General features: G+C 52.9%; 7 protein-coding genes across 7 annotated transcripts; 3 read left to right on the top strand and 4 right to left on the bottom strand.

Annotated features, from left to right (window-relative positions):
- Positions 1-177: 177 nt before the first annotated feature.
- On the top strand, positions 178-2368 carry J4E92_002496 (uncharacterized protein; the record flags this gene model as incomplete). The annotated part of the gene is made up of 4 exons (XM_051493899.1): positions 178-668; positions 725-935; positions 984-1167; positions 1227-2368. The coding sequence occupies 4 exons, from the start codon at positions 178-180 to the stop codon at positions 2366-2368; spliced, it is 2028 nt and encodes a 675-aa protein (XP_051355578.1).
- Positions 2369-2804: 436 nt separating this feature from the next.
- On the bottom strand, positions 2805-4973 carry PYR7 (CTP synthase; the record flags this gene model as incomplete). The annotated part of the gene is made up of 6 exons (XM_051493898.1): positions 2805-3953; positions 4006-4477; positions 4524-4588; positions 4723-4753; positions 4811-4875; positions 4926-4973. The coding sequence occupies 6 exons, from the start codon at positions 4971-4973 to the stop codon at positions 2805-2807; spliced, it is 1830 nt and encodes a 609-aa protein (XP_051355577.1).
- A 1853-nt stretch (positions 4974-6826) lies between these two features.
- On the bottom strand, positions 6827-7717 carry J4E92_002494 (uncharacterized protein; the record flags this gene model as incomplete). Its single annotated transcript, XM_051493897.1, has 3 exons — positions 6827-7472; positions 7522-7642; positions 7690-7717. 3 exons carry the CDS (start codon positions 7715-7717, stop codon positions 6827-6829), a joined length of 795 nt encoding a protein of 264 aa, XP_051355576.1.
- A 7051-nt stretch (positions 7718-14768) lies between these two features.
- J4E92_002493 (uncharacterized protein) lies at positions 14769-15647 on the top strand (the record flags this gene model as incomplete). Its single annotated transcript, XM_051493896.1, has 1 exon — positions 14769-15647. One exon carries the CDS (start codon positions 14769-14771, stop codon positions 15645-15647), a length of 879 nt encoding a protein of 292 aa, XP_051355575.1.
- Positions 15648-17075: 1428 nt separating this feature from the next.
- On the top strand, positions 17076-17500 carry J4E92_002492 (uncharacterized protein; the record flags this gene model as incomplete). The annotated part of the gene is made up of 2 exons (XM_051493895.1): positions 17076-17297; positions 17327-17500. 2 exons carry the CDS (start codon positions 17076-17078, stop codon positions 17498-17500), a joined length of 396 nt encoding a protein of 131 aa, XP_051355574.1.
- An 886-nt stretch (positions 17501-18386) lies between these two features.
- J4E92_002491 (uncharacterized protein) lies at positions 18387-19988 on the bottom strand (the record flags this gene model as incomplete). The annotated part of the gene is made up of 2 exons (XM_051493894.1): positions 18387-19588; positions 19646-19988. The coding sequence occupies 2 exons, from the start codon at positions 19986-19988 to the stop codon at positions 18387-18389; spliced, it is 1545 nt and encodes a 514-aa protein (XP_051355573.1).
- Positions 19989-21128: 1140 nt separating this feature from the next.
- J4E92_002490 (uncharacterized protein) lies at positions 21129-22678 on the bottom strand (the record flags this gene model as incomplete). The annotated part of the gene is made up of 4 exons (XM_051493893.1): positions 21129-21634; positions 21723-22465; positions 22514-22585; positions 22635-22678. The coding sequence occupies 4 exons, from the start codon at positions 22676-22678 to the stop codon at positions 21129-21131; spliced, it is 1365 nt and encodes a 454-aa protein (XP_051355572.1).

Here is a 22678-nt window from a genome sequence, read left to right as displayed (position 1 = left end):
TACCTCTGTCTGGAGATGCAAGTGAATTTCGAGTGGGTGACAGCTCGGTAATCAAGTGGGTGGCAAGCTCCACTCGTACAGTGGCTACTCTATTCATGGAGGTGTACTTGCAATCGATGTTCCTACACACTCTCGATTCGATATACGGATTCTTATCGCGGCTCGATTCCTGGAATCATGGTTTTCTTGGGCGTTGGCGTGCTCTTTGTGGCCTCCGCCGCCGCCAGGTTCGCGCCTCGTTCTGCGGAACCTCCCATGCGTCTTGCCGATCGGCAGTCAGGCAACGTTGCGAACATCAAGCAAACAGCTGATGGAGTAATTCCCCGTTTCGAATGGGAACAGTCATTCTTGACGGATGCGACCCTCGAGGAAGCATTGACCTCGGTATCAGCCGACGCAAGGTCGCTTTTCCAGTTTGCTTCGCACAATATTGCCAGCGACTCCGTCCCTGAGACAGAGAGTACTCTCAACGGCCGCGAATGCAAGGTCTTCCCTGGCGATGAAGATTGGCCGGCGGACGCGAGCTGGTCGTCGCTCAACGATATCACCAACGGTGCTCTACTGAAGCCTCTCCCCCAAGCACATGTTTGCTACAACACTAGCCTGGCTGCTGCAGACCAGAGCGCTTGCGATGCCATGACCAAGTCGTGGACCGATCCGTTTTCCCAGTATGTAGCCTTTGCAAATTACCTCCACATAGCCATCGACTAACGTACATGAACAGGCTCGACGACCCACTTGAGATGCTAAGTCCTATGTACCAGGGTTGTACATGCCAACCACCTCAGCTCTACGATAGTAAAGAGTGCACCCAAGGAGGATACTCTCTCTACGTTGTAAATGCCTCAACTACCGCTCAGATCCAGTTGGCGCTTAACTTCGCGCGGAACACAGGCGTTCGCTTTGTAGTCCGAAATACCGGTCACGATTTTGCTGCAAGTGCTTCATCCGTACCCAATCTTCCAATCGCTGATAGCTGTTAGGGAAAGAGCGGTGGTGCTGGCTCTCTTAGTGTATGGACTCATGGATTGAAAGACATCACATTCATCGAGAACTACGAGTCTGAAGACTACACTGGACCGGCTATGAAGGCTGGCTCAGGTGCGCAAGGCTTTGAGCTTTACGCTGCTGCGAGAGACTTCGGCGGCACAGTCCTTGGCGGTGAATGTCAGTACCTACTATCTAGACATGTTTTGGGATAGATGCTGACTTTTCTTGTGATACAGGCCCTACTGTTGGCGCAATGGGCGGGTGGATCCAAGGTGGCGGCCACTCACCTTTGTCCGGCCACCTAGGCTTAGGCGCTGACCATGTGCTTTCCATGGAGGTCGTCTTAGCAGACGGTCGCTACGTGACTGCTGACGAGAACAATAACCCCGAGCTGTTCTGGTCACTACGCGGTGGTGGCGGTCTGACTTTCGGTGTCGTAACCTCAGTCACCGTCAAGGTACATCCGGACCAACCCGTTGCTTCCGCCAACTGGGTTGTCACTACAGGCAAGAACGTCAGCACCGAAGCCTTCAAGCAAGGACTCAAAGCCTACATGAAATACTTCCCACAGAACGCCGATAACAACACTTACGCCTACTGGAAAGTTTTCCCGGGGCCCGATTCCATTATGATGGATATGTCGCCTTTCTTCGCTCCCGGCAAGACCGTCGAAGAAGCCGAAGCTCTGGTCGACCCATGGGTAAAAGACATGGCCGCACTTGGGATCACTCTCGAACCCGAATGGACGCAGTACAACGGCTTCTACGACGCGTACAACGGCTCTTTCCCCGTGGAGGCCGTTAATAGTAATGGTGTAGCCACTACCTCACGCATGATCCCCCGTTCCAACTGGGCCAACGAATCGATCTTCAACGAGACTTTCGAAGCCCTCTGGCAAGCCGTCGACGAAGGTATGGCGCTGATCGGCTACAACATGGCGCCATCATGGGAGAAAGGCGGACGCCCTGACAACTCTGTCAATCCAGCTTGGAGAAACATGCTCGGTTTCATCATCACTGGGACTGTGCTGAACATGTCGAATCCAGCTGCGGAGATTGTCGAGGAGCGCCTTAACATGACTTATGGCGTTATGCAGAAGTGGCGCAATCTCACACCTGGCTCCGGTTCGTACCTCTCCGAGGGAGACCGCCTTGAGCCCAACTTTCAGTGGTCGTTTTGGGGTAGCTTCTACCCGCGTCTTTTGGAGGCGAAGCGCAAGTTTGATCCGTTCAATCTCTTCTGGGCTGCTGGGGCAGTGGGCAGTGAGTTCTTCAATGTGCGTAGCATTGACGGTTTGCCGAATGAGAACGGGAGGCTTTGTGTTAATCCGAAGCCGACGCTCTACCAGGCTGAGGGTCCTGACTGGGTTCCACAGTAAATGGATGGTGTCATGGCGACCAAACGTGTATAGATCCGAGATCAAGGGGTTCTCAGTTTATGCTGATAGGAACTACCATCAAGGCGGATGAGCCAAAGTGCGTTCAAAGGAGTTGGACACATTGAAGGCTTTGCTTTTTTTCTTGGCAACGAAGTAGATTACTAGCGTCAATGAGGTGGAAGGTATCGTCTTGATAATGATGGTCTACATTGAGAGCATCGTCTCTTATACTGTCTAGGTATCATATGCACATGCCACGTCAACCTCGTCCAGGGCCAGCAAATGCTTCTCCCATAACTACATAACCTTCCTGTTGTTTCCATCCTGTCCCAACTCCAAAATCAGACCTTTCAAGTTCAAGCGTTGAATATTTCCGTTGTGTTTGTCGCGGCGTCTTGCTTAGCATCATCATTCATGAACAGCCGAGGGGCTGCACTCAGAAGCTTGGGTTGCCGTTGATCTTAAGGCCGCTCACACCGTTGGCAATGCCTTCCGCATCAAGTCCATTCGTCGCGCCACTTTGGTAGTCGCGAGTGATCTCGTCGAGCATACCAGCGCTAGCAGCGACGAAACCCAGGTAGGGTCTGCTCGGGTCCAGGACGCGGGACAGATATTCCGGGTGGAACTGGACACCAACGAACCAGGGATGGTCCTTGATTTCGATAACCTCCATACGTACACCAGCTTCATCTTTGCCGACAAAGCTCAGACCGCCCTTCTCAAGCGTCTCAATGTAGTCAGGGTTGACCTCATATCGGTGACGGTGGCGCTCTAGAATTTCCTCCTTGCCAGCGTACAAAGCGCGGAGACGAGACCACTCGCTGCCTGGTTGGAAGAGTGTGGGACGGAGACCGAGACGCATGGATGCGCCCATGGTGCTCTTATCTACCTCTGGCATGAACATGATGAGCTTGTTCTGCGCCTCGCCGTTGAACTCCTCGGAGGTTGCGTCCTTGATGCCGCAAACGTTACGAGCGTACTCAATAACGGCAATCTGCATGCCGAGGCAGATACCAAGATATGGCTTCTTATGCTCACGCGCCCAGGTGGCCGCTGAGATCATACCTTCTGTGGCACGTTGACCGAAGCCACCCGGTACCAGGATACCTGATGCCTTGACGACCTCGTGCCAAGCGTTGTGGTACTTTGCAGGGTCTGTCTTCTGACACTTGGGCTCCAGATGGTCCGAGTCGACCCAGCGAATGTCCAGCTTCCTCTTGCACCGCATTGTAGCGTGTTCCAACGACTTGATGACTGACAGGTATGAGTCCTGGAGCTCCACGTACTTTCCGACAAGTGCGATCGTGACCGGGTCGTGGAAACGAGTGTCGTGGCCAGTGAGCGACTGCCATTGCGCCCAGGTATGGTTGCCCTTTTGCAGCATTGACGCTGAGACTGAAACTTGCTCGAGAGCAAGGAATTGGCGTACCATCGGAATCAGTCTTTGTTGTTCGAGAAGCATCGGTACTTGGTAGATGGATGGCATGTCACGGACAACAAGGACTTGTTCGTTCTCGACCTGGCAAAAGTGGGCGATCTTCTCGACAGCGGAGGCTTCAAGTTCGCGCTCGCAGCGGCAGGCAATCTAGTACTGTCAGTCATCCAAAGTAATGGCTAACCTGAAAGGCTCGACATACCAAATCTGGGATCAGACCGTTACTCCTCACCGCCTTGATAGCCTGCTGCGTAGGCTTCGTCTTCTGCTCGCCGTGGATGACCGGGACATACGAGACGTGAATCTGCATGAAGTTGTTCTTGCCCGCACGCCTCCTCAGCTGGCTCATAGCCTCAATGAAGGGCATGCTCTCGATGTCGCCCACGGTTCCTCCCAGCTCGATTATGCAGACGTCCGGCTCCTCGCCTGAGTCATCGACGGGTATCCGCGAGACCTTCTCGATCCAATCTTGAATCGCATCGGTGATGTGTGGGACGACTTGTACGGTTTTACCCAGGTAGTCGCCCTTGCGCTCGCGTTCGATAACGTGCTGGTAGATCTTGCCAGTGGTGATGTTGTTGTCGCGGGTGAGGGTGATGTTGAGGTAGCGCTCGTAGTTGCCAAGATCGAGGTCGACTTCGCCGCCGTCGGAGAGGACGAATACTTCGCCATGCCTGGTTTTTTTTAGTCTATATTCACGGTACGGTTGGTGAAGCCTACTCCTTCGGGTTCATAGTTCCCGCATCGACATTGAGGTACGGGTCGACCTTGATCGACGAGACGTGCTGAGACGTCAGTATGTTTGGTAAAACGCGTCAGTCCATTGCACTTATCTTGAGGCCGATTGTCTTGAGGAGAAGTCCTGTAGAGGAGGCTGCGACGCGTCAATCAGCTACAGCACGCAAAATGAGATCCTGACGTAGAAGATGATGTACAGTGGTGCACTTCGGCTACACACTGATAGCGATGGTCTCATAGAGGCTGGTATGCTCTCATGAAAGTCAAACTTCGCGTGGAGCGTCATGGACGCGCGACAATTCTGGCCCATGTCAAATAGCTTACCTATGATACCCTGTGTGTACGCGTTAGTGGTGATCAAAGGCGCGGCAACCTGCAGCTTACCTTCCCCACGCCGCTGATGACGCCGCCAGACACAAGCACGTACTTCATGATGCTGTTTGGTGCCTCAATCGGTTATGGGGAAGGGGAGGGAAGGAAGAAAAGTCGAGATTTCGCACGCGTTAACTTTGAAAGAAAATCGGCGCATGGACCCTCTAGCGGGGCAGATCCGCCCGCACTAGCGCCCTCTCGAGGCTTGAGGCTTGCGACCATGATCCTGCAGCGAATCTTAATCCGAAGCTTCATTTCCTGAGAAAAACTGTCTCAAGCCTAGTGTCTTCTTATATTAACTTCAAATACGAGCTATCAAATGGTATCGTGCTCCCGTCCGTCGAATATCAAATGCATTACAATGTGACCGCCTCACCGAGTCTTTAGACCCCTCCTGTGTTGTATAAACGCTATAGCGGCCTTAAGCCCTAGTTTGTGTCACACTTTATAGAGATTAAATTTTGTTTCTATCTAAATTAATTACTAATAAATGCTACTAAAGCCTAACTAATTATTCTAATAAGTTAACTAGCCTAATAACGCTAATTTTACAATATATAGTCTATCTATTTTTATAATAGCAACAGTAATAGTAATAGTAATAGTAGAGCTATAATTACTATCTTTAATAGCTATTTATAATACTACGCTAGACCTATATAACTATTCTTCTAACTTTTATAGCGTTAGACTATATAATAATAACTACTAGTATTTCTATCTATATTAGACGCTATATATAAGCGCTAGTATATTTTTTATCTATAAAATACTTTCTCTATACTAAATATAAGCTATAAAGTTCTTCTTTATATTATTAAAGTTCTTTTTAGTCTTTCTTACTATCTTCTATAATACCTTAATCTATAATTCTACTAACTCTCTTTTTTATTTATTAAGCTTACTATTTTTTAGGTATACTTAAAGAATAATAGCTATAAGAGTATAAAAGTTAATTTTTATAATAGATATTTATATTTTTCTATTTATATTACTAGTTAAAAATATCTTTCTAAAATCTTTAAGGCACGCGTTTTATTAGTAATAGTAAAGTTAAATATTACTAAAGTAGTTAAAGACCTAATATAAAAAAGAATTCTAGTAAAAAAAGTTAGAGAACTATTTTATAAGACTAGCCTTAAAGTTAAAGTTAATAAGAGTAAGCTTTAATAGAGAAAGCGCTTATAGCGTCTAAAAAATAAAGTAAGAGTCTTTGCTATTATATAGAAAAAAAATAATACTATTAGTAGTTTATTTATAAGTTATCTTATAGTAAAGTCTATTAAGTAGTAGAAGTTTATAAAAAATTCTAATATAGTATAAGTATAAAGAGAATACTAGCTTTAGAAGAATATAAGAAGATATACTAACTTATATATAAGAATATATAGTATATTTACTTTATAATCTATTCTAATAGTTCTTTAACTAATAAGCTATAGTTATATTACTATTCTATTTAAATTTTAAGAGAAATAATAAAGTAATTATATTACTTATATAGTAATTTTTTTTAAGATAAGCTACTTACTAGAGTATTAGTAGCTAAGCTAAAAAGACTTAGCGCGCTTTTGCGTACACTTTAGATAGAGTATATATTAAACTTTATTTTACGCCTTTATAAGATACCTAGTAGAGAGTAGTTACCTATTTAAGACTTTATTTTTTAGATTTAAGATACTCTATTACGCTGTTAACAATAAAACGTATAAACGCCATGCAAACGTTCTCAACGCTGGCAACTTTGGAACTAAAATAAAACGTCCGAGGGGAATAGGGTTCGTTCATCATGTCGTCAAGATGCAAATCGGTATCTGCAAAAGATGCTCCAGATAACCCAAATAATAACCCACATCGCCCGCTGTAGATGATGCTCATGAAAATGTAGATGCCTGAGAGGTGTGGCGAGGTTGTCATTCTCTACGCCGTCGCTTCAGCTCGTCGTCTTCCGTATTGTCGTGTTCTTGGCTCGCGGTGAGTCGTTTGCGTGCCAGTGCCTTCTCGTTGCCCTTCTTCACTTGGATATTGCATCCTTGTAACTTCAATGCCCGGGTGAGCGCGCTGCTTGGCCGCATACCCGGAAAGTCTTTGGCTGTGTAGACTGTGAAGACATCGCTCAAGACCTCGGTGAGTATGGGCGAGAACCCTCCCACGTGGAGGTTCATAGGATCGATGCGCATAAGGACGAACCGGAGTCGGTACTTGCCATGGGTACGGCAAGAGAGGTCTGGAAAGCAGAAAAAGCAACCCTCGGCGTCATGCTCATCCTTTGCTACAGACGGAGAAGCTACGAGCTGGCCCATTAGTCGTCGCGTTGTTCGTCGGTCAGGCTGTATGAGTGCCGTCTCTTCGTTCGTTCCTTCTGCGTTCCAGAGCGTGCAATGAACCACGTTGAGCGAGTAACGAAGCTCTTCTTGTTCAGCAGCACCGGTCTTCGGATCCGTTACTAGTAGCTGGATGATTGGCGGAGGGTCAATCACCCTGCGGTCGCGTTCTCCGAACCCACATGCTCGCGCAGCGATGGGTTGTTGTCGCACACGAAGCTCGTAGTTTAGATTCCTATCTGTGTCAGTCAACGTTGACCTACCCAGGCGGGAGATGTTCCTACAGTTGTTCGTTGTACACAGGCTGTGGTATCGAACCCGGCAACGGAATTGCTCGATGCTGTTTCTGGGGCGGAGGGGCTGTCGCAGGGGTCTCTGAATATGAAATAGATCCCAATGGCGCCGCTAGAGAGCCGCGATGTGATTGTGAGTGCTGATGGGAACCGACGGACCCGCGGAATGGAGTGCTACTTGATGCATAGCTTGGTGTGTACCCAGGCGAGGGCAGTGGAGGGTAGGCTCTTTGCTGCGAGGCTTCTACTGGTGAAGTGAGAGATGAGTAGGGCTGCTCGTGGTGTTGGCTGTGGGGTTGGTTGGGGTGATAGTGGCGGGGCTCCTCGTACGGATACCGGTGTTCAGTTAGTCTTCGCGGCCCTCTGCTGTCAAACTCGGAACGTGGTGAGATGGGGGGACCATATTGCTGGGGAGAATATGGTGGGTCTGATCTAGGTGGGGTGTAAGGATTCGAGTGCTGCAGTAGCTTCTCGACGGGGGCTGCTGCTCTATGTAACGAGGACGGCTGAGGGTAGTCGTGTCGTGGGGGCAGTCCAGCATGGATCGAGGGCAGTTGATTGATGGGGGAGCGGAACTGGTGATCCGGGCGTGGTGGTACAGCGTCTGGCGGGATCTCCAGCGGGGGCAGTCGGCGATGGGAGTAGTCGAGAAAGCCAGGGGGCGAAAAGATGGGAAGTTTCTGGGTCTCGGTCATATCTGGAGCAGGACGAGAAGATGTTGTCAGAGGGAGCGACGGCGGCGGAGGTGGAGGTGGTTGGGACATGCGTGTATTATTATTTGGCCGGGCCAGGACACGATGCACGAAGCCGCATTGGGATGAGGGTTGTGTTCAGTTCGGAGGCTCTTTTCAAATTGGGAGCAACGGGTCGTGGTGCAGTGTTGGACAAGACGTCAGGAGTGGGAGCACTGCCTCGAGTGTGGCGGCGTGAGTAGTTTATAGTTGACGGTTCCCTGTAGTCAACCCTGTAGGTATCTGGATCGCCAGCAGCCAGATCGACGGTCGGATGCTTGGATTCAGCAATGGCGACGTTGAAGTGGAGGCGCTCAGACGCCTTAAAACAACGGGCGCCCGGGAAGGGGAAAGGATGCAGACGGGGGTGGGCCCGCAGCACCCTGTTCACTCGCAAGCCTCACGCCAACCGTCAAGAGTAGCCGGCTCGGAGCATAAATTTCAACAAGGACAGCGATAAGTGCAGCGATGGGAGGGCGGATCCGAGCTTGGCGGTGCGGTGCTAGTCCCCAGGTTTCTGACGTGGGCTGGGTGCAAGCGATATGAAGGCCGGGAGATGGGCACTGCTCGCAGGTGACGGAGTGGGGACATGTCATGGCCGACTGGCATGATCAAATGATGGTGATGGCGTCTGGCTGGTGCATGTGGCCTCAGCGGGCGCCATGCAGCAGGAAACTTTGGGAAGTCTAGCTCAGTGAACTGGCTTCGCAGTATTTTCGTGGGGCGTCCGTTGCAGGCTGGCGGCCGGGTAAAAGGTCGACAAACAACGGCGTCCCGGTTTCGCAGGCACGTCTGTTTCGAATCAAGGCGGGCCAGGGTGTTGCACACTGTAACCCGGCGGCAGCCAATATGGAGCAATATGCCAGATATCACGTAACTCGGTCGGTGGGCGCTGGCGGGCGACGCTTTCGGCGAGGGTCCAGATGGAGGTCAGGAGTGGCTGCAGCGCGAACCTGGGAACGGCCTGGAGGCCCATCTGTCAGCGGGCGCGGCGAATGGCGAGGCTGCAGCGGTGCGGCTAAAAGCGATCTGCCCTGCGACGCCTTTCTTGTCCGTCTCCGCGCACCCACTTGGGCTGGTGAACCCAGTCAGGACGGCTACCGGGCTTTTGGAAGACGGCTGCCGTCGCATGCGCCCATCCAGCAGTGACATGAGACAAAGCCTCCGCACCTGGCTATCGGACTCGATGGGCAACGGGCACGGCCGCTTATGTTGGTCGGTGGCTTGCGCTTGACCGCCGTGGGCGACCGTTGTCGTTAACAGCAGACAATTAAGACACGCAGTATGCTGCCAGTATCGCTGCCATGGCGGCGACACGAATCACGGCCCTTCGCTTGCGGCGCACCTGGACAACCTCTCCAGGGCTGGAGAGAGTGGCAGCATATTGCAGTCATGGGATTTGTCCACGGGTGCCTTCCAGTTGGACATGGGACGGCAGTTGTCGTCTATCTGTCTATCTGTCTACCACTCTACCACTACCAGACTACCACTACCACTCTATCGCTGTCTCGCGTGGTCTACTCCACATCAGACGGCAGTTGACCATTTAGAGTAGCAGCTGGATTGTCAGAGTAACAGCTGGATTGCCCGAGTAACAGCGTTACAGCGGTCCTAGCGCCTCTCTTATTGCCTCGCTGCTCAGTCTGATATTGCGCCCGCACGGCGTACCTGCGTGTGTGCGCGCGCCCTAGGCTAGCCGCCTCCGCCGTGTGCTACCTCAGGCGGACGCATGTCTACTTTGACACACTCGTCCTCTGCTACCCCTCACCACCCATCGCGACGACGCTGCCCTCGGTGAGCGAGTCCGCCAATTGCTCTCCCTGGCACGTGTCGCAGCCAATCGTCCGCCCGGGCACCTGCCGTCTCTGCCCTCTACTCTACGCGACCACCCAACCGCCGCCCACGCCTCCCTCACCGCCCCGTCGTCTCCCACAGCTGCAACACTACTCTGCGCTGAATCACGTCGCCACTCCAGGGCTCGATCGACACGCTGCCCGCATGGCTGCTCACTTCGGCAACTACGTGGGTACGTGCGAGGCCACCTCACCCAGACGGGCTGTGGGCGTTCTGACGTGCCCTCTACCGTGGCTCAAAGCGGCCTCTGCTCGGCAATTGCTGCCCTGCCTCGATTCGTGCTGACGGCCTGCAGACTATAGTGGGGCCAAGCCTCCTGCCTCAGCGACTCACGTTCGCGACCCACGTCTGCACATCCTGGCGGCGACGATTCCGGAGATCTTCGCCAACAAGCACATTCTCGACATCGGCTGCAATGCTGGCAGCGTTTCGATCCAACTAGGTAAGTCCAGGAAGGATACCCCTGCCACTTGCTGCAACCGACTATTACCACCATCGACTCGATATTGATCAACTGCAGCCCTCGATTTCCACGCGGCTGCCGTCACTGGCGTCGATATCGATCCCAAGCTGATTGCCCAGGCCGAGAAGCTCCTGGCCTTGCGCGCTTCCCGTGCAACACCCCCCACGAGTTGCGACCCACCCGTCGTCGACTACTTTCCCATGTCGGCCGTGCTCACTCATGGCTACCGGATTGAACCGCACCGCAAGCCTGTCCACACGTCTTCCGCTGCGTCAGCTGCCTGGCCGCGTGTAACCTTCTTTTCTGCAGATTGGGTCCTGCCCTCTGACCAAGATGCTACCGACTCGTACCATGTCATCCTGGCATTATCCGTCATTAAATGGATCCACCTCGAACATCGAGACGCTGGTCTGACGACGTTTTTCGCAAAGTGCTCATCGTCTTTGAAACCGGGCGGCTACCTAGTCATCGAGCTCCAGACCTGGGACTCATATCAAAAGGCCATTCGCCCCAATCATGCTCCGCATTTCCACGAGACCCTCAAGGAGCTGCAACTACGGCCAGAGACATCGTTTGACAGTCTCCTTGCCAATCACGGTCTGCACCTCTGCGCTTCGTCGGACGCACTCCCTCGTCGCATCAATGTCTATCAAAAGGCCTAAGAGCGGTTGGTAGACATATTGGTAGGGATTGACACTCTTCCACTAGCATCACGTTTCATGGCGTTCGGGTCCCAGTCTCTAGTATCGGGATTTACCATCTCGTCTCGCTCGGGAGACGTTGCAAGTCATCCATGGCATTATTCACGTTGACTAATCTCTACACTCGTGCCGCTGCAGCATCTACCGTATCTGGCTCTCCCATTCTATTAATCAAGGTACATATGTTAGATTGAACTCGCTATCCAGGCAGGTAGAAAAGTATCCCAATCCGCGGCTAGTTACTACAAACGGCTGGTCTGCGCTCCACTTTCTTGGTCTTCTTTCCGAGGCTGTTCCCTGTCCGCCGATCTTTGGCCCTCACCATCCCAGGTTCTATCAAGCCATGCATCGTACGATTGCGGCAGCTATGCAAGTAAAGATCGGCCGAATAACAGGCTTTTCAAACTTCCGGCCTCGATGTCCGCCTCAGTAGTGAGGCATGCAGCTACAACCTAATTGTGATTGCAGCCATGGCTCCGCAAACGTCTCTGGCGGGCCACGGTAGAGTAGTGAGGTTGCGACATTTGCATTAGCCGCGTTACTACACAACCCGCCACGCTAGCCAATGGCGGCTCGGAAGCTTTTCGGCTTATGCCGGGTACCCATCCTCTGGTTCTCCAGACATTAGATCACATGTCGTCCACTAATGCAAACCTTATTCCACTCCGGATCTCGTGCAGGCCGAGGTTTTCTGCTTATGCTGTTCAATAGTATATCTACTACCAGCCGTGCTATCCTCCTCGTAACGTCATCTCAGATGGCCGGCTCTAGATGTTTCGACAATTGATGATCGCTCACCGGTCCGTACATTGTGACAAAGTCTAGATGACAGGAGCGTAGGTTCGCCGACTCCATGGCAACATGGTTTAACCTAGCCGCCACTGACCGCTTATGAGCTGTCACAGAACGTGAAATTGCCAAACTCTCGTTGACAATATGACTGCTGATGCTGTGAAAGATGAGATATGACGTTGCATTTCCGTCAGAGAGCACCAATTCCCCGTCTGTACCATCTCAAACAGGTAAATCCCTCGAATTTCACGCTTTGGTCCCTGAAGCCTTGAGGACGGCGCAAAGGTTCGAGCGCTTGGTTTCCCTCATCAGCCGTAGATTCACCTTAGCTCGCACCTTGCGAACCACGTCGACTGTTGAGGAGCTCTCTGGGAGATTATGCCACACCAAGTACAAAGCTTGATGGAGTGGCTGAGTTACCTCTGGACCGGTGCTGCACGATGCCTTGCCCGCTGGATGCCATCTCATCAACATCTCGTTCGAGAACCAGGGACAGGCCGTATGCTTTGAAAATTGAGTTACTGGGTCCCGGTTGATGCGAGCTGGCGACTCGGTTGTCGATCCGTCAGAGCGGTAGGCTCATTCGACATAGTCTACAGATCTTGAGAGGTGCTCAATCTCGCAGGTGAAGTCGGCCCTCACGAAAACCCAATGCACTAGCTGGAACACAGCCAAGTCGTTATTCTGTTTTTACCGCATCTACATGGCTGCACAGCTTCGGTAGCTTGGTTTCTCTGAAAGCCGTGCCATGGAACGCCAGTGCAGTATCTGGCCAGTGTACCGTCCACTGCGGCGATTCAAGCAGACATGATCTTGTCGTTGGTGTGGGAACAAGTCCGATGATGCGCTCCCCTGCAGACCAGGCAGACTTGCGACTACTGTTGTCAGCAAGCATACGCCTATCGGGATGCAGCATCACTGCCTGCTTGGTCGCACGACAGCCAATACACTCACCGATGGATGCATCGGCAGTTTGTCTCTAGCCGAGAGGGTGAATCACAGTATATACTGTCATGTCGTGCGTGAAAGCGTCGACTCTGCTAGCCAATGACGATGCGATGCTGCCATCGTGAACGGTGTCGAGATTTGCGATCAACAGTTCGTCCAATATCTACAGCGTCAAAACGATATGCAGTTGCGCATGGAAGATTGACCACTAACGGGAACGCCCTGCGTAGGTATACAAGGAGGAAGACCGAGGGATGTCGACTAAACGGGGCGGCCATTGATGGACAACGCATCCACGGATAGCTGCTTCGTGGACACACCACATGCCGCACAGCAGCGCATTGCACAAGTGATGCTGCCCAAGAACATGTCGTGAGCTGGCTCGAGTGACAACAAAGCTCCTGCACCCTGCGCTTATCTCCTCGATGCGATCCGCCGACAACGATATGGAGTTGCAGGACATCGATGACGTTGAAGAGTCGCCATTGAGGTGCAGCATGTCGAGTAAGGCGTACTGCCGTCAGTCGTCATCACAACTTCTCATGTCGTTTCAATTTCCACGCCCGTTGCTGTTGTCATGTGTCACCGTGCGCTCTTGCCGTCTTCGGAGCACGTCTCGCAGCTGCCTCGATTACGTAGGCCAGACAAGCCCAATGACAGCGAGGGTTCGTGCAGTTACCAGGGGCCATGCAGAACATAGTTCCTGTCGTGGAACCCTCCAGCACATCGCTCTTGCCTTGCCACGAACACTTGCATTCTGCCCCCGATACACGAAATCCACGTCGGCTAGTATTCTGGAGGAATGCGCTGCAGGGAGCTCGAAACGACCGTTGCCCGCGTCGCGTCGACGTGTTCAGACGAGAGCTTTTCGATGCTCCAGGTCGGCGGTGCGCGGGCTTGAGAAATAGCTTTTGGCCACCTCACCTTGCCGCATCGGAGACTTTTGTACCTTCAACAAATGCTCTTTCTCTCCTCCCCTGGGCCTCGCAGGGACCGACGCAAGACGATGCTAGCGACAGGTTGATCCCGGCCTCTGGAATGCGATGGCAATGATGTGTAGCTGCTGGAGCGTCTGCAGTGGCGGCACCTCTCAGCTTGGATGGACGTCCACTTGCAACTAGGCGGGAAGCCAAGCACTGCACCAGTCGGGCTATATAACCATCAAGCAGCGTCGAGGTACGTCTCACGCGAGACCTGTCGTCACTCCTGACCTGTGTACCGGCCCATGATTCAAGCAGCATAGCTTGCGCCGGAACTCCAGGCTGAGCCGAACAAAAACAACCATCTTCTTCCCTCAGCAGCGCCAGCGAGGTAAGCTCCAGAACCGCGCGTAGCATCAATGCGTCAGCACGTGTCCTGTTCACACCACAGCTGGGGGAGGCGTAAACGAGCGGGCGTCGTATACGGCGCTTAGGGGCATGAAACGGTTTGGTGCTGACCGTGCGATAGGCTTCCTTGACGAGTCTCGCGCGGGCGCTTCTCACGATCCCTCATGCAGATCTCTGGCTATTTGACATCCTGCCGAAGTCAGACGTAAGCTGGATCCTTGCTTTTGCCAAAGCGAATGACCATCCGAGCTTGGTCACACAGAGCTAGACAACACTCAACACGATTCGGCATCTTGCCGGAGCTACGGGATCCACCACCTATACATACGCCATCAAAACCACTCGTAGAACAGAGCAGAGCCACGCCGAGCGCTCATCTCCGCCGACCGACCGCGAGCGCATCGAGCGCATCACCGACGATATGCCACCCGCGAGCGACTCTTTCATGCCCCTCAACATTGAAGACGACGTCGTGCCAGAATGGCTGGATTCCTTTACTCTGGTTGCGCCCCCAAACACCGATCTATGGAGAAGGCCATCTTCGGGCGACATCTCAACCGCTCCCATGCTCTACACTGCCTTGAGCAATCCCTTCATCGTAGCAGAAGTCACGGTCAAGGGAGACTGGCAGCTTGAATGGGATCAAGGAGGGCTGGTCATATTCGCAGGCGCACCGCCGGGACAGACAGCGACGGCATCAACAACCGCAAGGCCGACATTAGAGGTCCCAAATGTTGCAAACATCCGGTTGGACGACAGCGCGACGCCGAGCTCCGCCATCTCTCTCTCGCAAACCTCAAGTAATGAGAATGTTGAAAGCTGCGGCACGACAGCCTCACACAGCCCAACAGACGAGTCAGGACCCAGCCCCCAACTAGAACGTGGGCCGCCACCACCGTACGACGCTCCTGCGCCAGCACCCAAGTGGGTGAAAGTCGGGCTTGAGTTCTGCGGCAACGTATGCCACGCTACAGCTGTAGCCGCCAATAGTGAAGGTGCCGATTGGTCTTTGAGTTCGCTTCCTCCGCTTCAACAACGGCTCAAGGAACTGCGCGTCAAGATGGAGCGCATCGGCTACGCGCTGTGGGTGTCGTACGAGGAAGAACCGGGGATTTGGAGGAAATTGAGAGAAGTCACTTGGTTCTTCTGGGGTGTAGAAGACAAGGCCGTACGCGTTGGCGTCTACGCGAGTCGACCTGCAAACTTTGGCATCACCATGTGGGATCACAGACACCGTGTGGGACTCAGCAACGAACAGCGAAATTTATACGTCGAATTTGAAGATCTGGAGATCCACTAACCAGGCACGTCGCCCTGTTTATTTCTGTCGGTCTATCATTGCATGCAGCGGCTGTTCGTGCAGCCCAGGATCACGAGCAGATGCTCTCTTTGCTTCACACATCCCTAGCATGTCTACATCTCTAATCGTCTTTTCGGCCCCCTACTTCGTAATCAGTTTTGAGTTTCGGTTCTATGTACCTATTCGCTTTTCGCCGTTCGCGGCGTTGCCTCGGCGCTTGCCACCATCTTCAGCTCATCGCAGCGTCGCATCCATCTGTGGCGACAATACCTGCACTACAACTTCTCGCATACATATAGGGCTCATTTTACTGTAATCGCCTCTTTTCCTCACGGATGACGGATCATGTTGAGCGCAGATCTGTAATCTCGTTCTCAGCTCCGTCATCACAATCCAGTTTCGCTTGCCTTCTAGGATATATCTATTTATATAATAACACAAGTATTTGGTACCTATGTCTACACGCTGCAATGTAGGATTCTCAGTCCTACCTAGACCTCGCGTAAGAATGTGAGTCGGATGCGCCTTGCATGTGGAATGGTGGTGATCGGTACCCATGCGGAGCTGGCGCGTTTGGTGTCGCGTCTTCACGCCGCCCCGGTGCCCTTCACAGACGGTGTAAACTCAGCACACTAAAGTACCAACACAGGGGAGGGATCACAGTCTCGATCGATCCAAGTACTTGAATGGCAGGCCCGAATGATGCATGCAAACGACAAAGCTGATGTTGAATCTCACAACTTTGAGAGACATGCTACTTCCACGACGAGTACCAGGGACTTACGGATACGATTCATGGCCAATCCCCACTGAGTGTTCACGGAGAATAAACCTAAGTTTTCTGGTCGCTTTGAGGAGCTACCTACTCGATCCTTCCCGGCTGATTGGTCTACCACCCAGAACTCCGTAGGGAACAACGATGTTGCTTGTCTATATTCTGTTGGGTCTTGTGTACCATACAGCTTGTGGATACGGCCATACCATGAAGGGTCGTCAGGCCGAGTACACTATGACTAAGGACGCTCACGGGAGCTACACCACAGCTCCGTTGGTAGAAAGAACGACTTCCTTCCCTACATCATCATCCAATGCAGCCAGCACTCAGATATCTAGCCTTCAGCCATCTCAGCCCGTACTACCGGCCAGCGTGCCCCCCACAGTTGCCTGCTGGGCGACACCATATTGCCATTCTATCCTCGTGGACTTTGCGCACTGCTACAACATCTCTGGAACGCTGAAAAGTCCCAATGGCGACGATGGACGAAGCGAAGTTTACCAGCGTTGTCTCTGCAACGACCGAGGAACTGTGTACAAAGAGTAAGCGTCCCTCAAGTCACATCCCTCTCCGGCCTCCTCTAACCGACCAACAGCATCCTCACGAACTACCAAGCGCAAAACACAGACAACGTAACGCAGTGCTACGCATGCATGAAGCAAGCCGGCATCGAAGTAGACAAGAACAGCGAACCCAGCCTACAAATGAGGTACAAGATCCATAACTTCTGCAACACCGCAGTCCCGAACCTATACGATTTACTCGCTCTATTCCTCGTGTGGCTCAAGTCGACCGACGAGCCCGTGGACAATAACACCGAGCTGGGCAGCATACCCTCGATATCTACTCTAGCCGATCGCTTCACAAAGACAGATGTAAATCAAGCTACTACAACGGTAGCTAGCTCGGCTCGGAACACGGAGACATCGTGGCTGGGGAGTACGCTTACTGCTGGCGACGTGATACCGACGCAGTACTTACAGCAACTACCGAAGAACTGGCCGTATACAAGCTACGGCGCGGCAAGAAAGGCAGGCCAGACTACCTCGTTCGCGTTGACAGACCCCAATTCGACTAGTCAAACGGTGGCATGGCTATTCCATGAGATGCTGTGGAATCCACGACCGCTTTTCACTTCGCCGTCAGCGAGAGGAGAGGAGTATGAACCAGGGCTTGCGGACTGGACACCAGCGTTCAGGAACGGTGCTGCCCTGACTGCTATTCCTTCTACTTCCGCCGCACCCGACATCTCAACGACAAACGTCGAGTCGAGCACATCGGATCCTACGGCGACGGCAGCATCAGAAGGGACGATGACGCTGGGTACTTCCACGACGTCGACAACGCTGTCTTCATCTACGAAGACCGCTGTTCTTACAACGTCCGTCGTCGTGTCCACGTCCATGTTGATAGCCTCCTCTGTTGCGATTCTAACAACAACGACAACAACTTTACCGCCAACCTCTTCGTCTTCTCCACCTCCACCTCCTTCTTCCTCACTTACCTCACAAGCGCTCGTTCCTAATCGTCCAGAGTACACACAATACCCTGTTCTGAGTAAACCACACGATGCGAGAGACGTCACGACTGCGTCATCTCGAAAGGCACTTGTAGATGCCATGGCTGGGCCTAGGCAGGAAACTGGGGACGAGGAGTCAATTGAGCAATTGTGGGGTGAGATAAGAAGGGTGAAGAAAGAGATGAATCGCTGATGTTCGATCGCGAGAATGCAAGAGAGGGGAAGATGTAACAAACAAACCAATATAAAGGCTATTCGTGTCATAATTACGTATTAACTATCTGTTCTACTTATGATACCACCTCCCATAATGAAGGGGTTTTTCTAGACACGCTTTATACCGAAAACGCCAACCCATGCCCCTATATACAAGTCCTGTAATGAGACTCCATGAAGCGTATATACATAATGCCATCTACTTCTTCTTTCTTGGGCTTCGGCTTCACTACCGCTTCACCTCCGCAACAAGGTACGGGCCAATGACGCAAATAGCGGTCCAGACCACCATCGCACTCTCAACAACAATCGTGTACGGCGTCTTCCAGATAGGCACCTCCTGCAACCTGACGTAAATCGCGTAAAACGCAACGTAGAAGAAGTGGTAGACAAGCATCCAAGGGCGCGTGATCAGTCCCGCAAGCATACCACAGGGTTCACTGACGCTCTTTCCGCCGCGCAGGAAGTACTTGAAGCAGCCCTTCTTGATCAGCTCGAGGTACTGGTTGTTGGCGGCGAAAAGGCTGTACAGCGCCATGGCCAGGATGTTGATGACGGATGAACCGTCTTTGCGCTGCCAGTGGAAGGTCGACATGGCGGCGAGGACGGCAGAGGTGTCTTCTAGTGTGGGTACGTTGGCGGGGGAGAGGAGGTTGGAGAGTAGGACGACGTCGTTGAACGCGACTGTCATGCCGCCGCCGGTCAGGGGATGACGCATGTTCATTGAATCGCCGAGGAAGATGAGGCCGGCTTGCTTCTGCGTCGTAGGGGGTAGGAAGCTGTTGGGCATGGAGCGTAGTTTACCCGCTTCGATTGCTTTGCGGAACGCGGGCTGGACGCAGGCGGGAAGTTGGGGCAGCGCGACATTGAGCATGTGGTTCTTGACACCCCCGTTCTTGGGGCTCGCCGACGGCAGGTGTTCGGGTATGTCGACAAGAATGCGCGTCTCGTGTGTGCCGATTTGGTAGATGAGGATGGGGGGTGCGTCGGCGAGGATGACGTGGCCGTGGTTGGGCATGGGCAGCTCGGCGTCGATCATTTCGAGGCCCCAGAATTTACTGCGCACTTGAGGTTGGTTAGGGATGTATTCTTTGCGGAACTTGGAGGCGTAGCCGTCGGCTACGAGGGTCACGGCGCCAAAGTAGTAGTCTTGCTCCCCGGCGGTTTGACATGATACGCCGACGACTTGGCCGGTGTAGTCGCTCTTGACGACGGATGTGACGGTGGTCTCGACGACGGTGACGTTGGGTGTGGACTGGGCCTTTGCGCGCAGTTTGGAGATGAAGCGGCCGTGGTGGAAGGAGCGTCCTTCGGGTGCTCTCGAGGGCCCGGAGGTGATGAGGTTATCGGGGTAGGGGATGTGGACCTCCTCTTTGCCGTAGAAGATCTGGTAGCCGTGGCAGGGTATCGCATCGATGTCGTCGAGGCAATCTGGGGCTTGCTGTCAGCGTTTCACCCTAGACGTATCCTAGGAGTGATTCAACGTACCCCTCATGCCCAGCTTCTCCAGAGCATTGACACCACCGGGCTGTAGCAGCTCTCCTACAATCCTGTCCGGCTCCTTCAAGCTCTTCTCCAGCAGTATGACGCTTCTGCCCTGCTTGCCGAATGCGACAGCAGCTGCGCACCCCACGATGCCTGCGCCAATGATGACGACATCGGCTTCATGGTGCACGCGCCGCCTCTCTTCGCGGGAATCGCATGTGTGTGTGGCTTCGATGGTAGGGACGGATTGGGTCGACGTGCCTCTGTGTCGCAGCTGGGGGGACGGCGAGGCAGAAACTCCAGGCGGGAGCTCTGCAAGCTTGGAACCGGAGTACATTGTGAGCATGGTTGCGGTTGCTGGGGTCTGTGGAAAGACCCTGTTGAGTGAAAGGTAAAGTTGATTGCGCAGAGGAAGGTGCGTTCCAAACTCAGTGGGGCGGGTGAGGCGCCGCGATAAATACTGGGCGATGTGCAGCGTGGAGAAGGAGTGTGTGTGGAGAGAGTCAATCAGCCTCGTCGAAACGTCACACGGGCGGCGCGAGGGTAGAAATAAACTTCGCGGAACGTCAGGTCTCGTGCAGATCAAGGGTCCGGCATGCAACCGCGTCGTCGAGAGAACGAATCCGAGTGGCGACCTCACGATCTTAAGCCGCGAGATTGATTGCAGGGATCGCGCTCACCGCCATGGCCCTTTCTGCCAGGGGTATCACTCCCGCCTGGGCGATGTGGTGCGAAGATCATCTGATCTTGTCGGAATCCGATCGTGCTCGGCTTTTCCTCGAACCATGGCTGGTCTTCGGGCGGGTCTTCGGTCTGCGGAAGGTGTATGTGTTGTTCGTGAAGGGTGATTGTAGGGTGGGTCGGCAAAGACATGCACCTGCATAACATTCACGTGTTGGCTACCAGGCACCCGCATCAAACTTAGAATCGTCGCAGGCACACCACAGCGACAAGTAGTCGATGCAAATCTCCTCTCTATGTGGTATATACGTTTCGCACAAACTCTATACATTGGGAATGCAGAAAGCAACTCTGCCGAGCTGAGTATATGCAAAGCGCTGCACAAATGGCGCCGCGTACGCTACGGTAGTTAATAGAAATTACAAATAAAGCCAGTACATGGTGTGATGTAGGTATATAGTGGTAATGAAGCAAGCATGCGTCTCGTCGTGGTGAACCTTCCGCCTTTTTGCTTTGGCCCACACAAGTCCGATTAATCCCCGAATCGTCCAAGCCATTGTGTGGTCAATGTGTGCCAGATAATCCGCCCAAACGAAGAAAAGATAGGAACGAAGAGCCCCAAAGAATGTGCCAGTACGCCTCCAAGGCCCAAGGAAACGTCTCGCCAATAAGGGGCCTCCGCAATGCGTAAGAATTGGAAGGAACGACCAGTGGAAGTTGTATGTACATATGTACGAATATACACAAGATCATGAGTACGTCTTGATGTGTTGCTGAAGCTTGGCGGTATTGCTATCCAAGGCGTCTAGAAGGCAGAGCCGGGGCGCTGGCTCGAGGGGGGGAACATCGGCGATGCCATCGGGGTATCGACTTCCATGATGGTGGATTGCCGGTCAGCGAATTGTGTCTTGCCGTCGGAAGGCTGGGCTGGGCCAAGGTGCGAGTTGCGGTAGTATGCCTCGTAAAACTCGCTGAGTCGAGCATCCTGCCCCTGTTGACCCGGTGCAAGCAGGTTGCTTGACTGGGGACGGCGCTCCGTCTCGTCGTCAGTAGACGCAAGGATCGATGTGTGGCCGGATTCGACTGTTGAGGCGGCAGAGGCTGAGCGGCCCGGCTTTTGCTTTTGCAAAACCTGAGTATGCGAGTCCTTCTTTTGCGCTGCCTCCTGATATGCTTGGTATGCTTGGAAAGTGCTTAGCCGGTTGCCACTGCTGTAGATGCTGCTCGCGTCGCTTCCGTCTCGTTCATGGTGTGGCGAGTAGGTTCGTGCCTGTAGTTGGGGTTGGAGAGCGGGTGACGAAGGTTCAGAGTCTTGGAAGAAAGTTAGGGATGGCCCGATATATATCTACTAAATGCTAAAAGTACAACAGACAACGCACCAGGAAATCGCGTTACCTACTCGGCTCGTGGACCTGCACGCGAGGGTAGTCGTACTCGGGCGATGGAGAGCGGGACTCCTTCCGCAAAGCATGGCCAGGGATGGATGGCAACTTGGCTGTGGGTGGGTTGTGGGGCGAAAGCGGTGTTGGTGATTGACCAGGCGAGTTGTGGTAGGATCCTTGCTGTGACTTGATGGCGTTCGCATCTCCGGAGTGGTGCGATACCATGAGAGCTGGCGCGTATTGCTGACGGTTCAAATCGGCTGGTGACATGGACCGAGGAGATGTGAAACCGTCGCTGTCGCTGTCGGAGCCAGCAAAGTCAGGAGAGGTGGTACCACGCGGGTGACCGGGCGAAGGAGGAACTTGAAGAGACATGTCGACAGCGCCGTTGTGGTTGCGTCTTCCACTGAGCTCGGCCTCAGATGGGCGGAGCTTCATGGTAGGCGGTGAAGCTCGTCGTGTGGAGGGTTCTTTGGTGGCGTTGAGGTTCAGGCTGAGCATGCTGTTGTTGTTGGACTGTCCCTTCATGAGCGGCGAGTTGACGCTTCCTCCGACCAAGGTGCTGGTGCTCATTGTTGGGTTATCGCCCATGACAGATCCTGCTCTTGAGGTAGGTCGCGACTGAGCGACTCCGGCGTAGAATCCGGCCTCGATGGCGCGAATACCAAACAGATCACCCTCATCCTTCTCGCGTTGGTTCAGTTCAACAGTGTCCTCCTTGGGTCCAGCCTCTAGCTCGGTTTGCTTCGCTTTCTTCAACCTTGCTATCGTTAGTTCCCGTCAAGATGGTGTCAATATGGGTACTTACTTCTGACGGTTGTACAACACCTTGATGAATCCACCGAGGATAGTAATGACCAACAGTGACAAGAAGACAACACTGTGCAGTGTCAGTCGTTGAACAACTCTATATCGTCCTAATGACTTACATGTACTTGTATGCCAACTGCAAGTCGCCAAACCAGTTCGACAT

Source organism: Alternaria infectoria (assembly GCF_024043175.1).
Source record: "Alternaria infectoria strain BMP 0036 chromosome Unknown scaffold_3, whole genome shotgun sequence".
Taxonomy (NCBI): Eukaryota; Fungi; Ascomycota; class Dothideomycetes; order Pleosporales; family Pleosporaceae; genus Alternaria; species Alternaria infectoria.
Note: the sequence above shows the minus strand (reverse complement) of the source record. Positions and strands in the feature narration are given on the sequence as shown.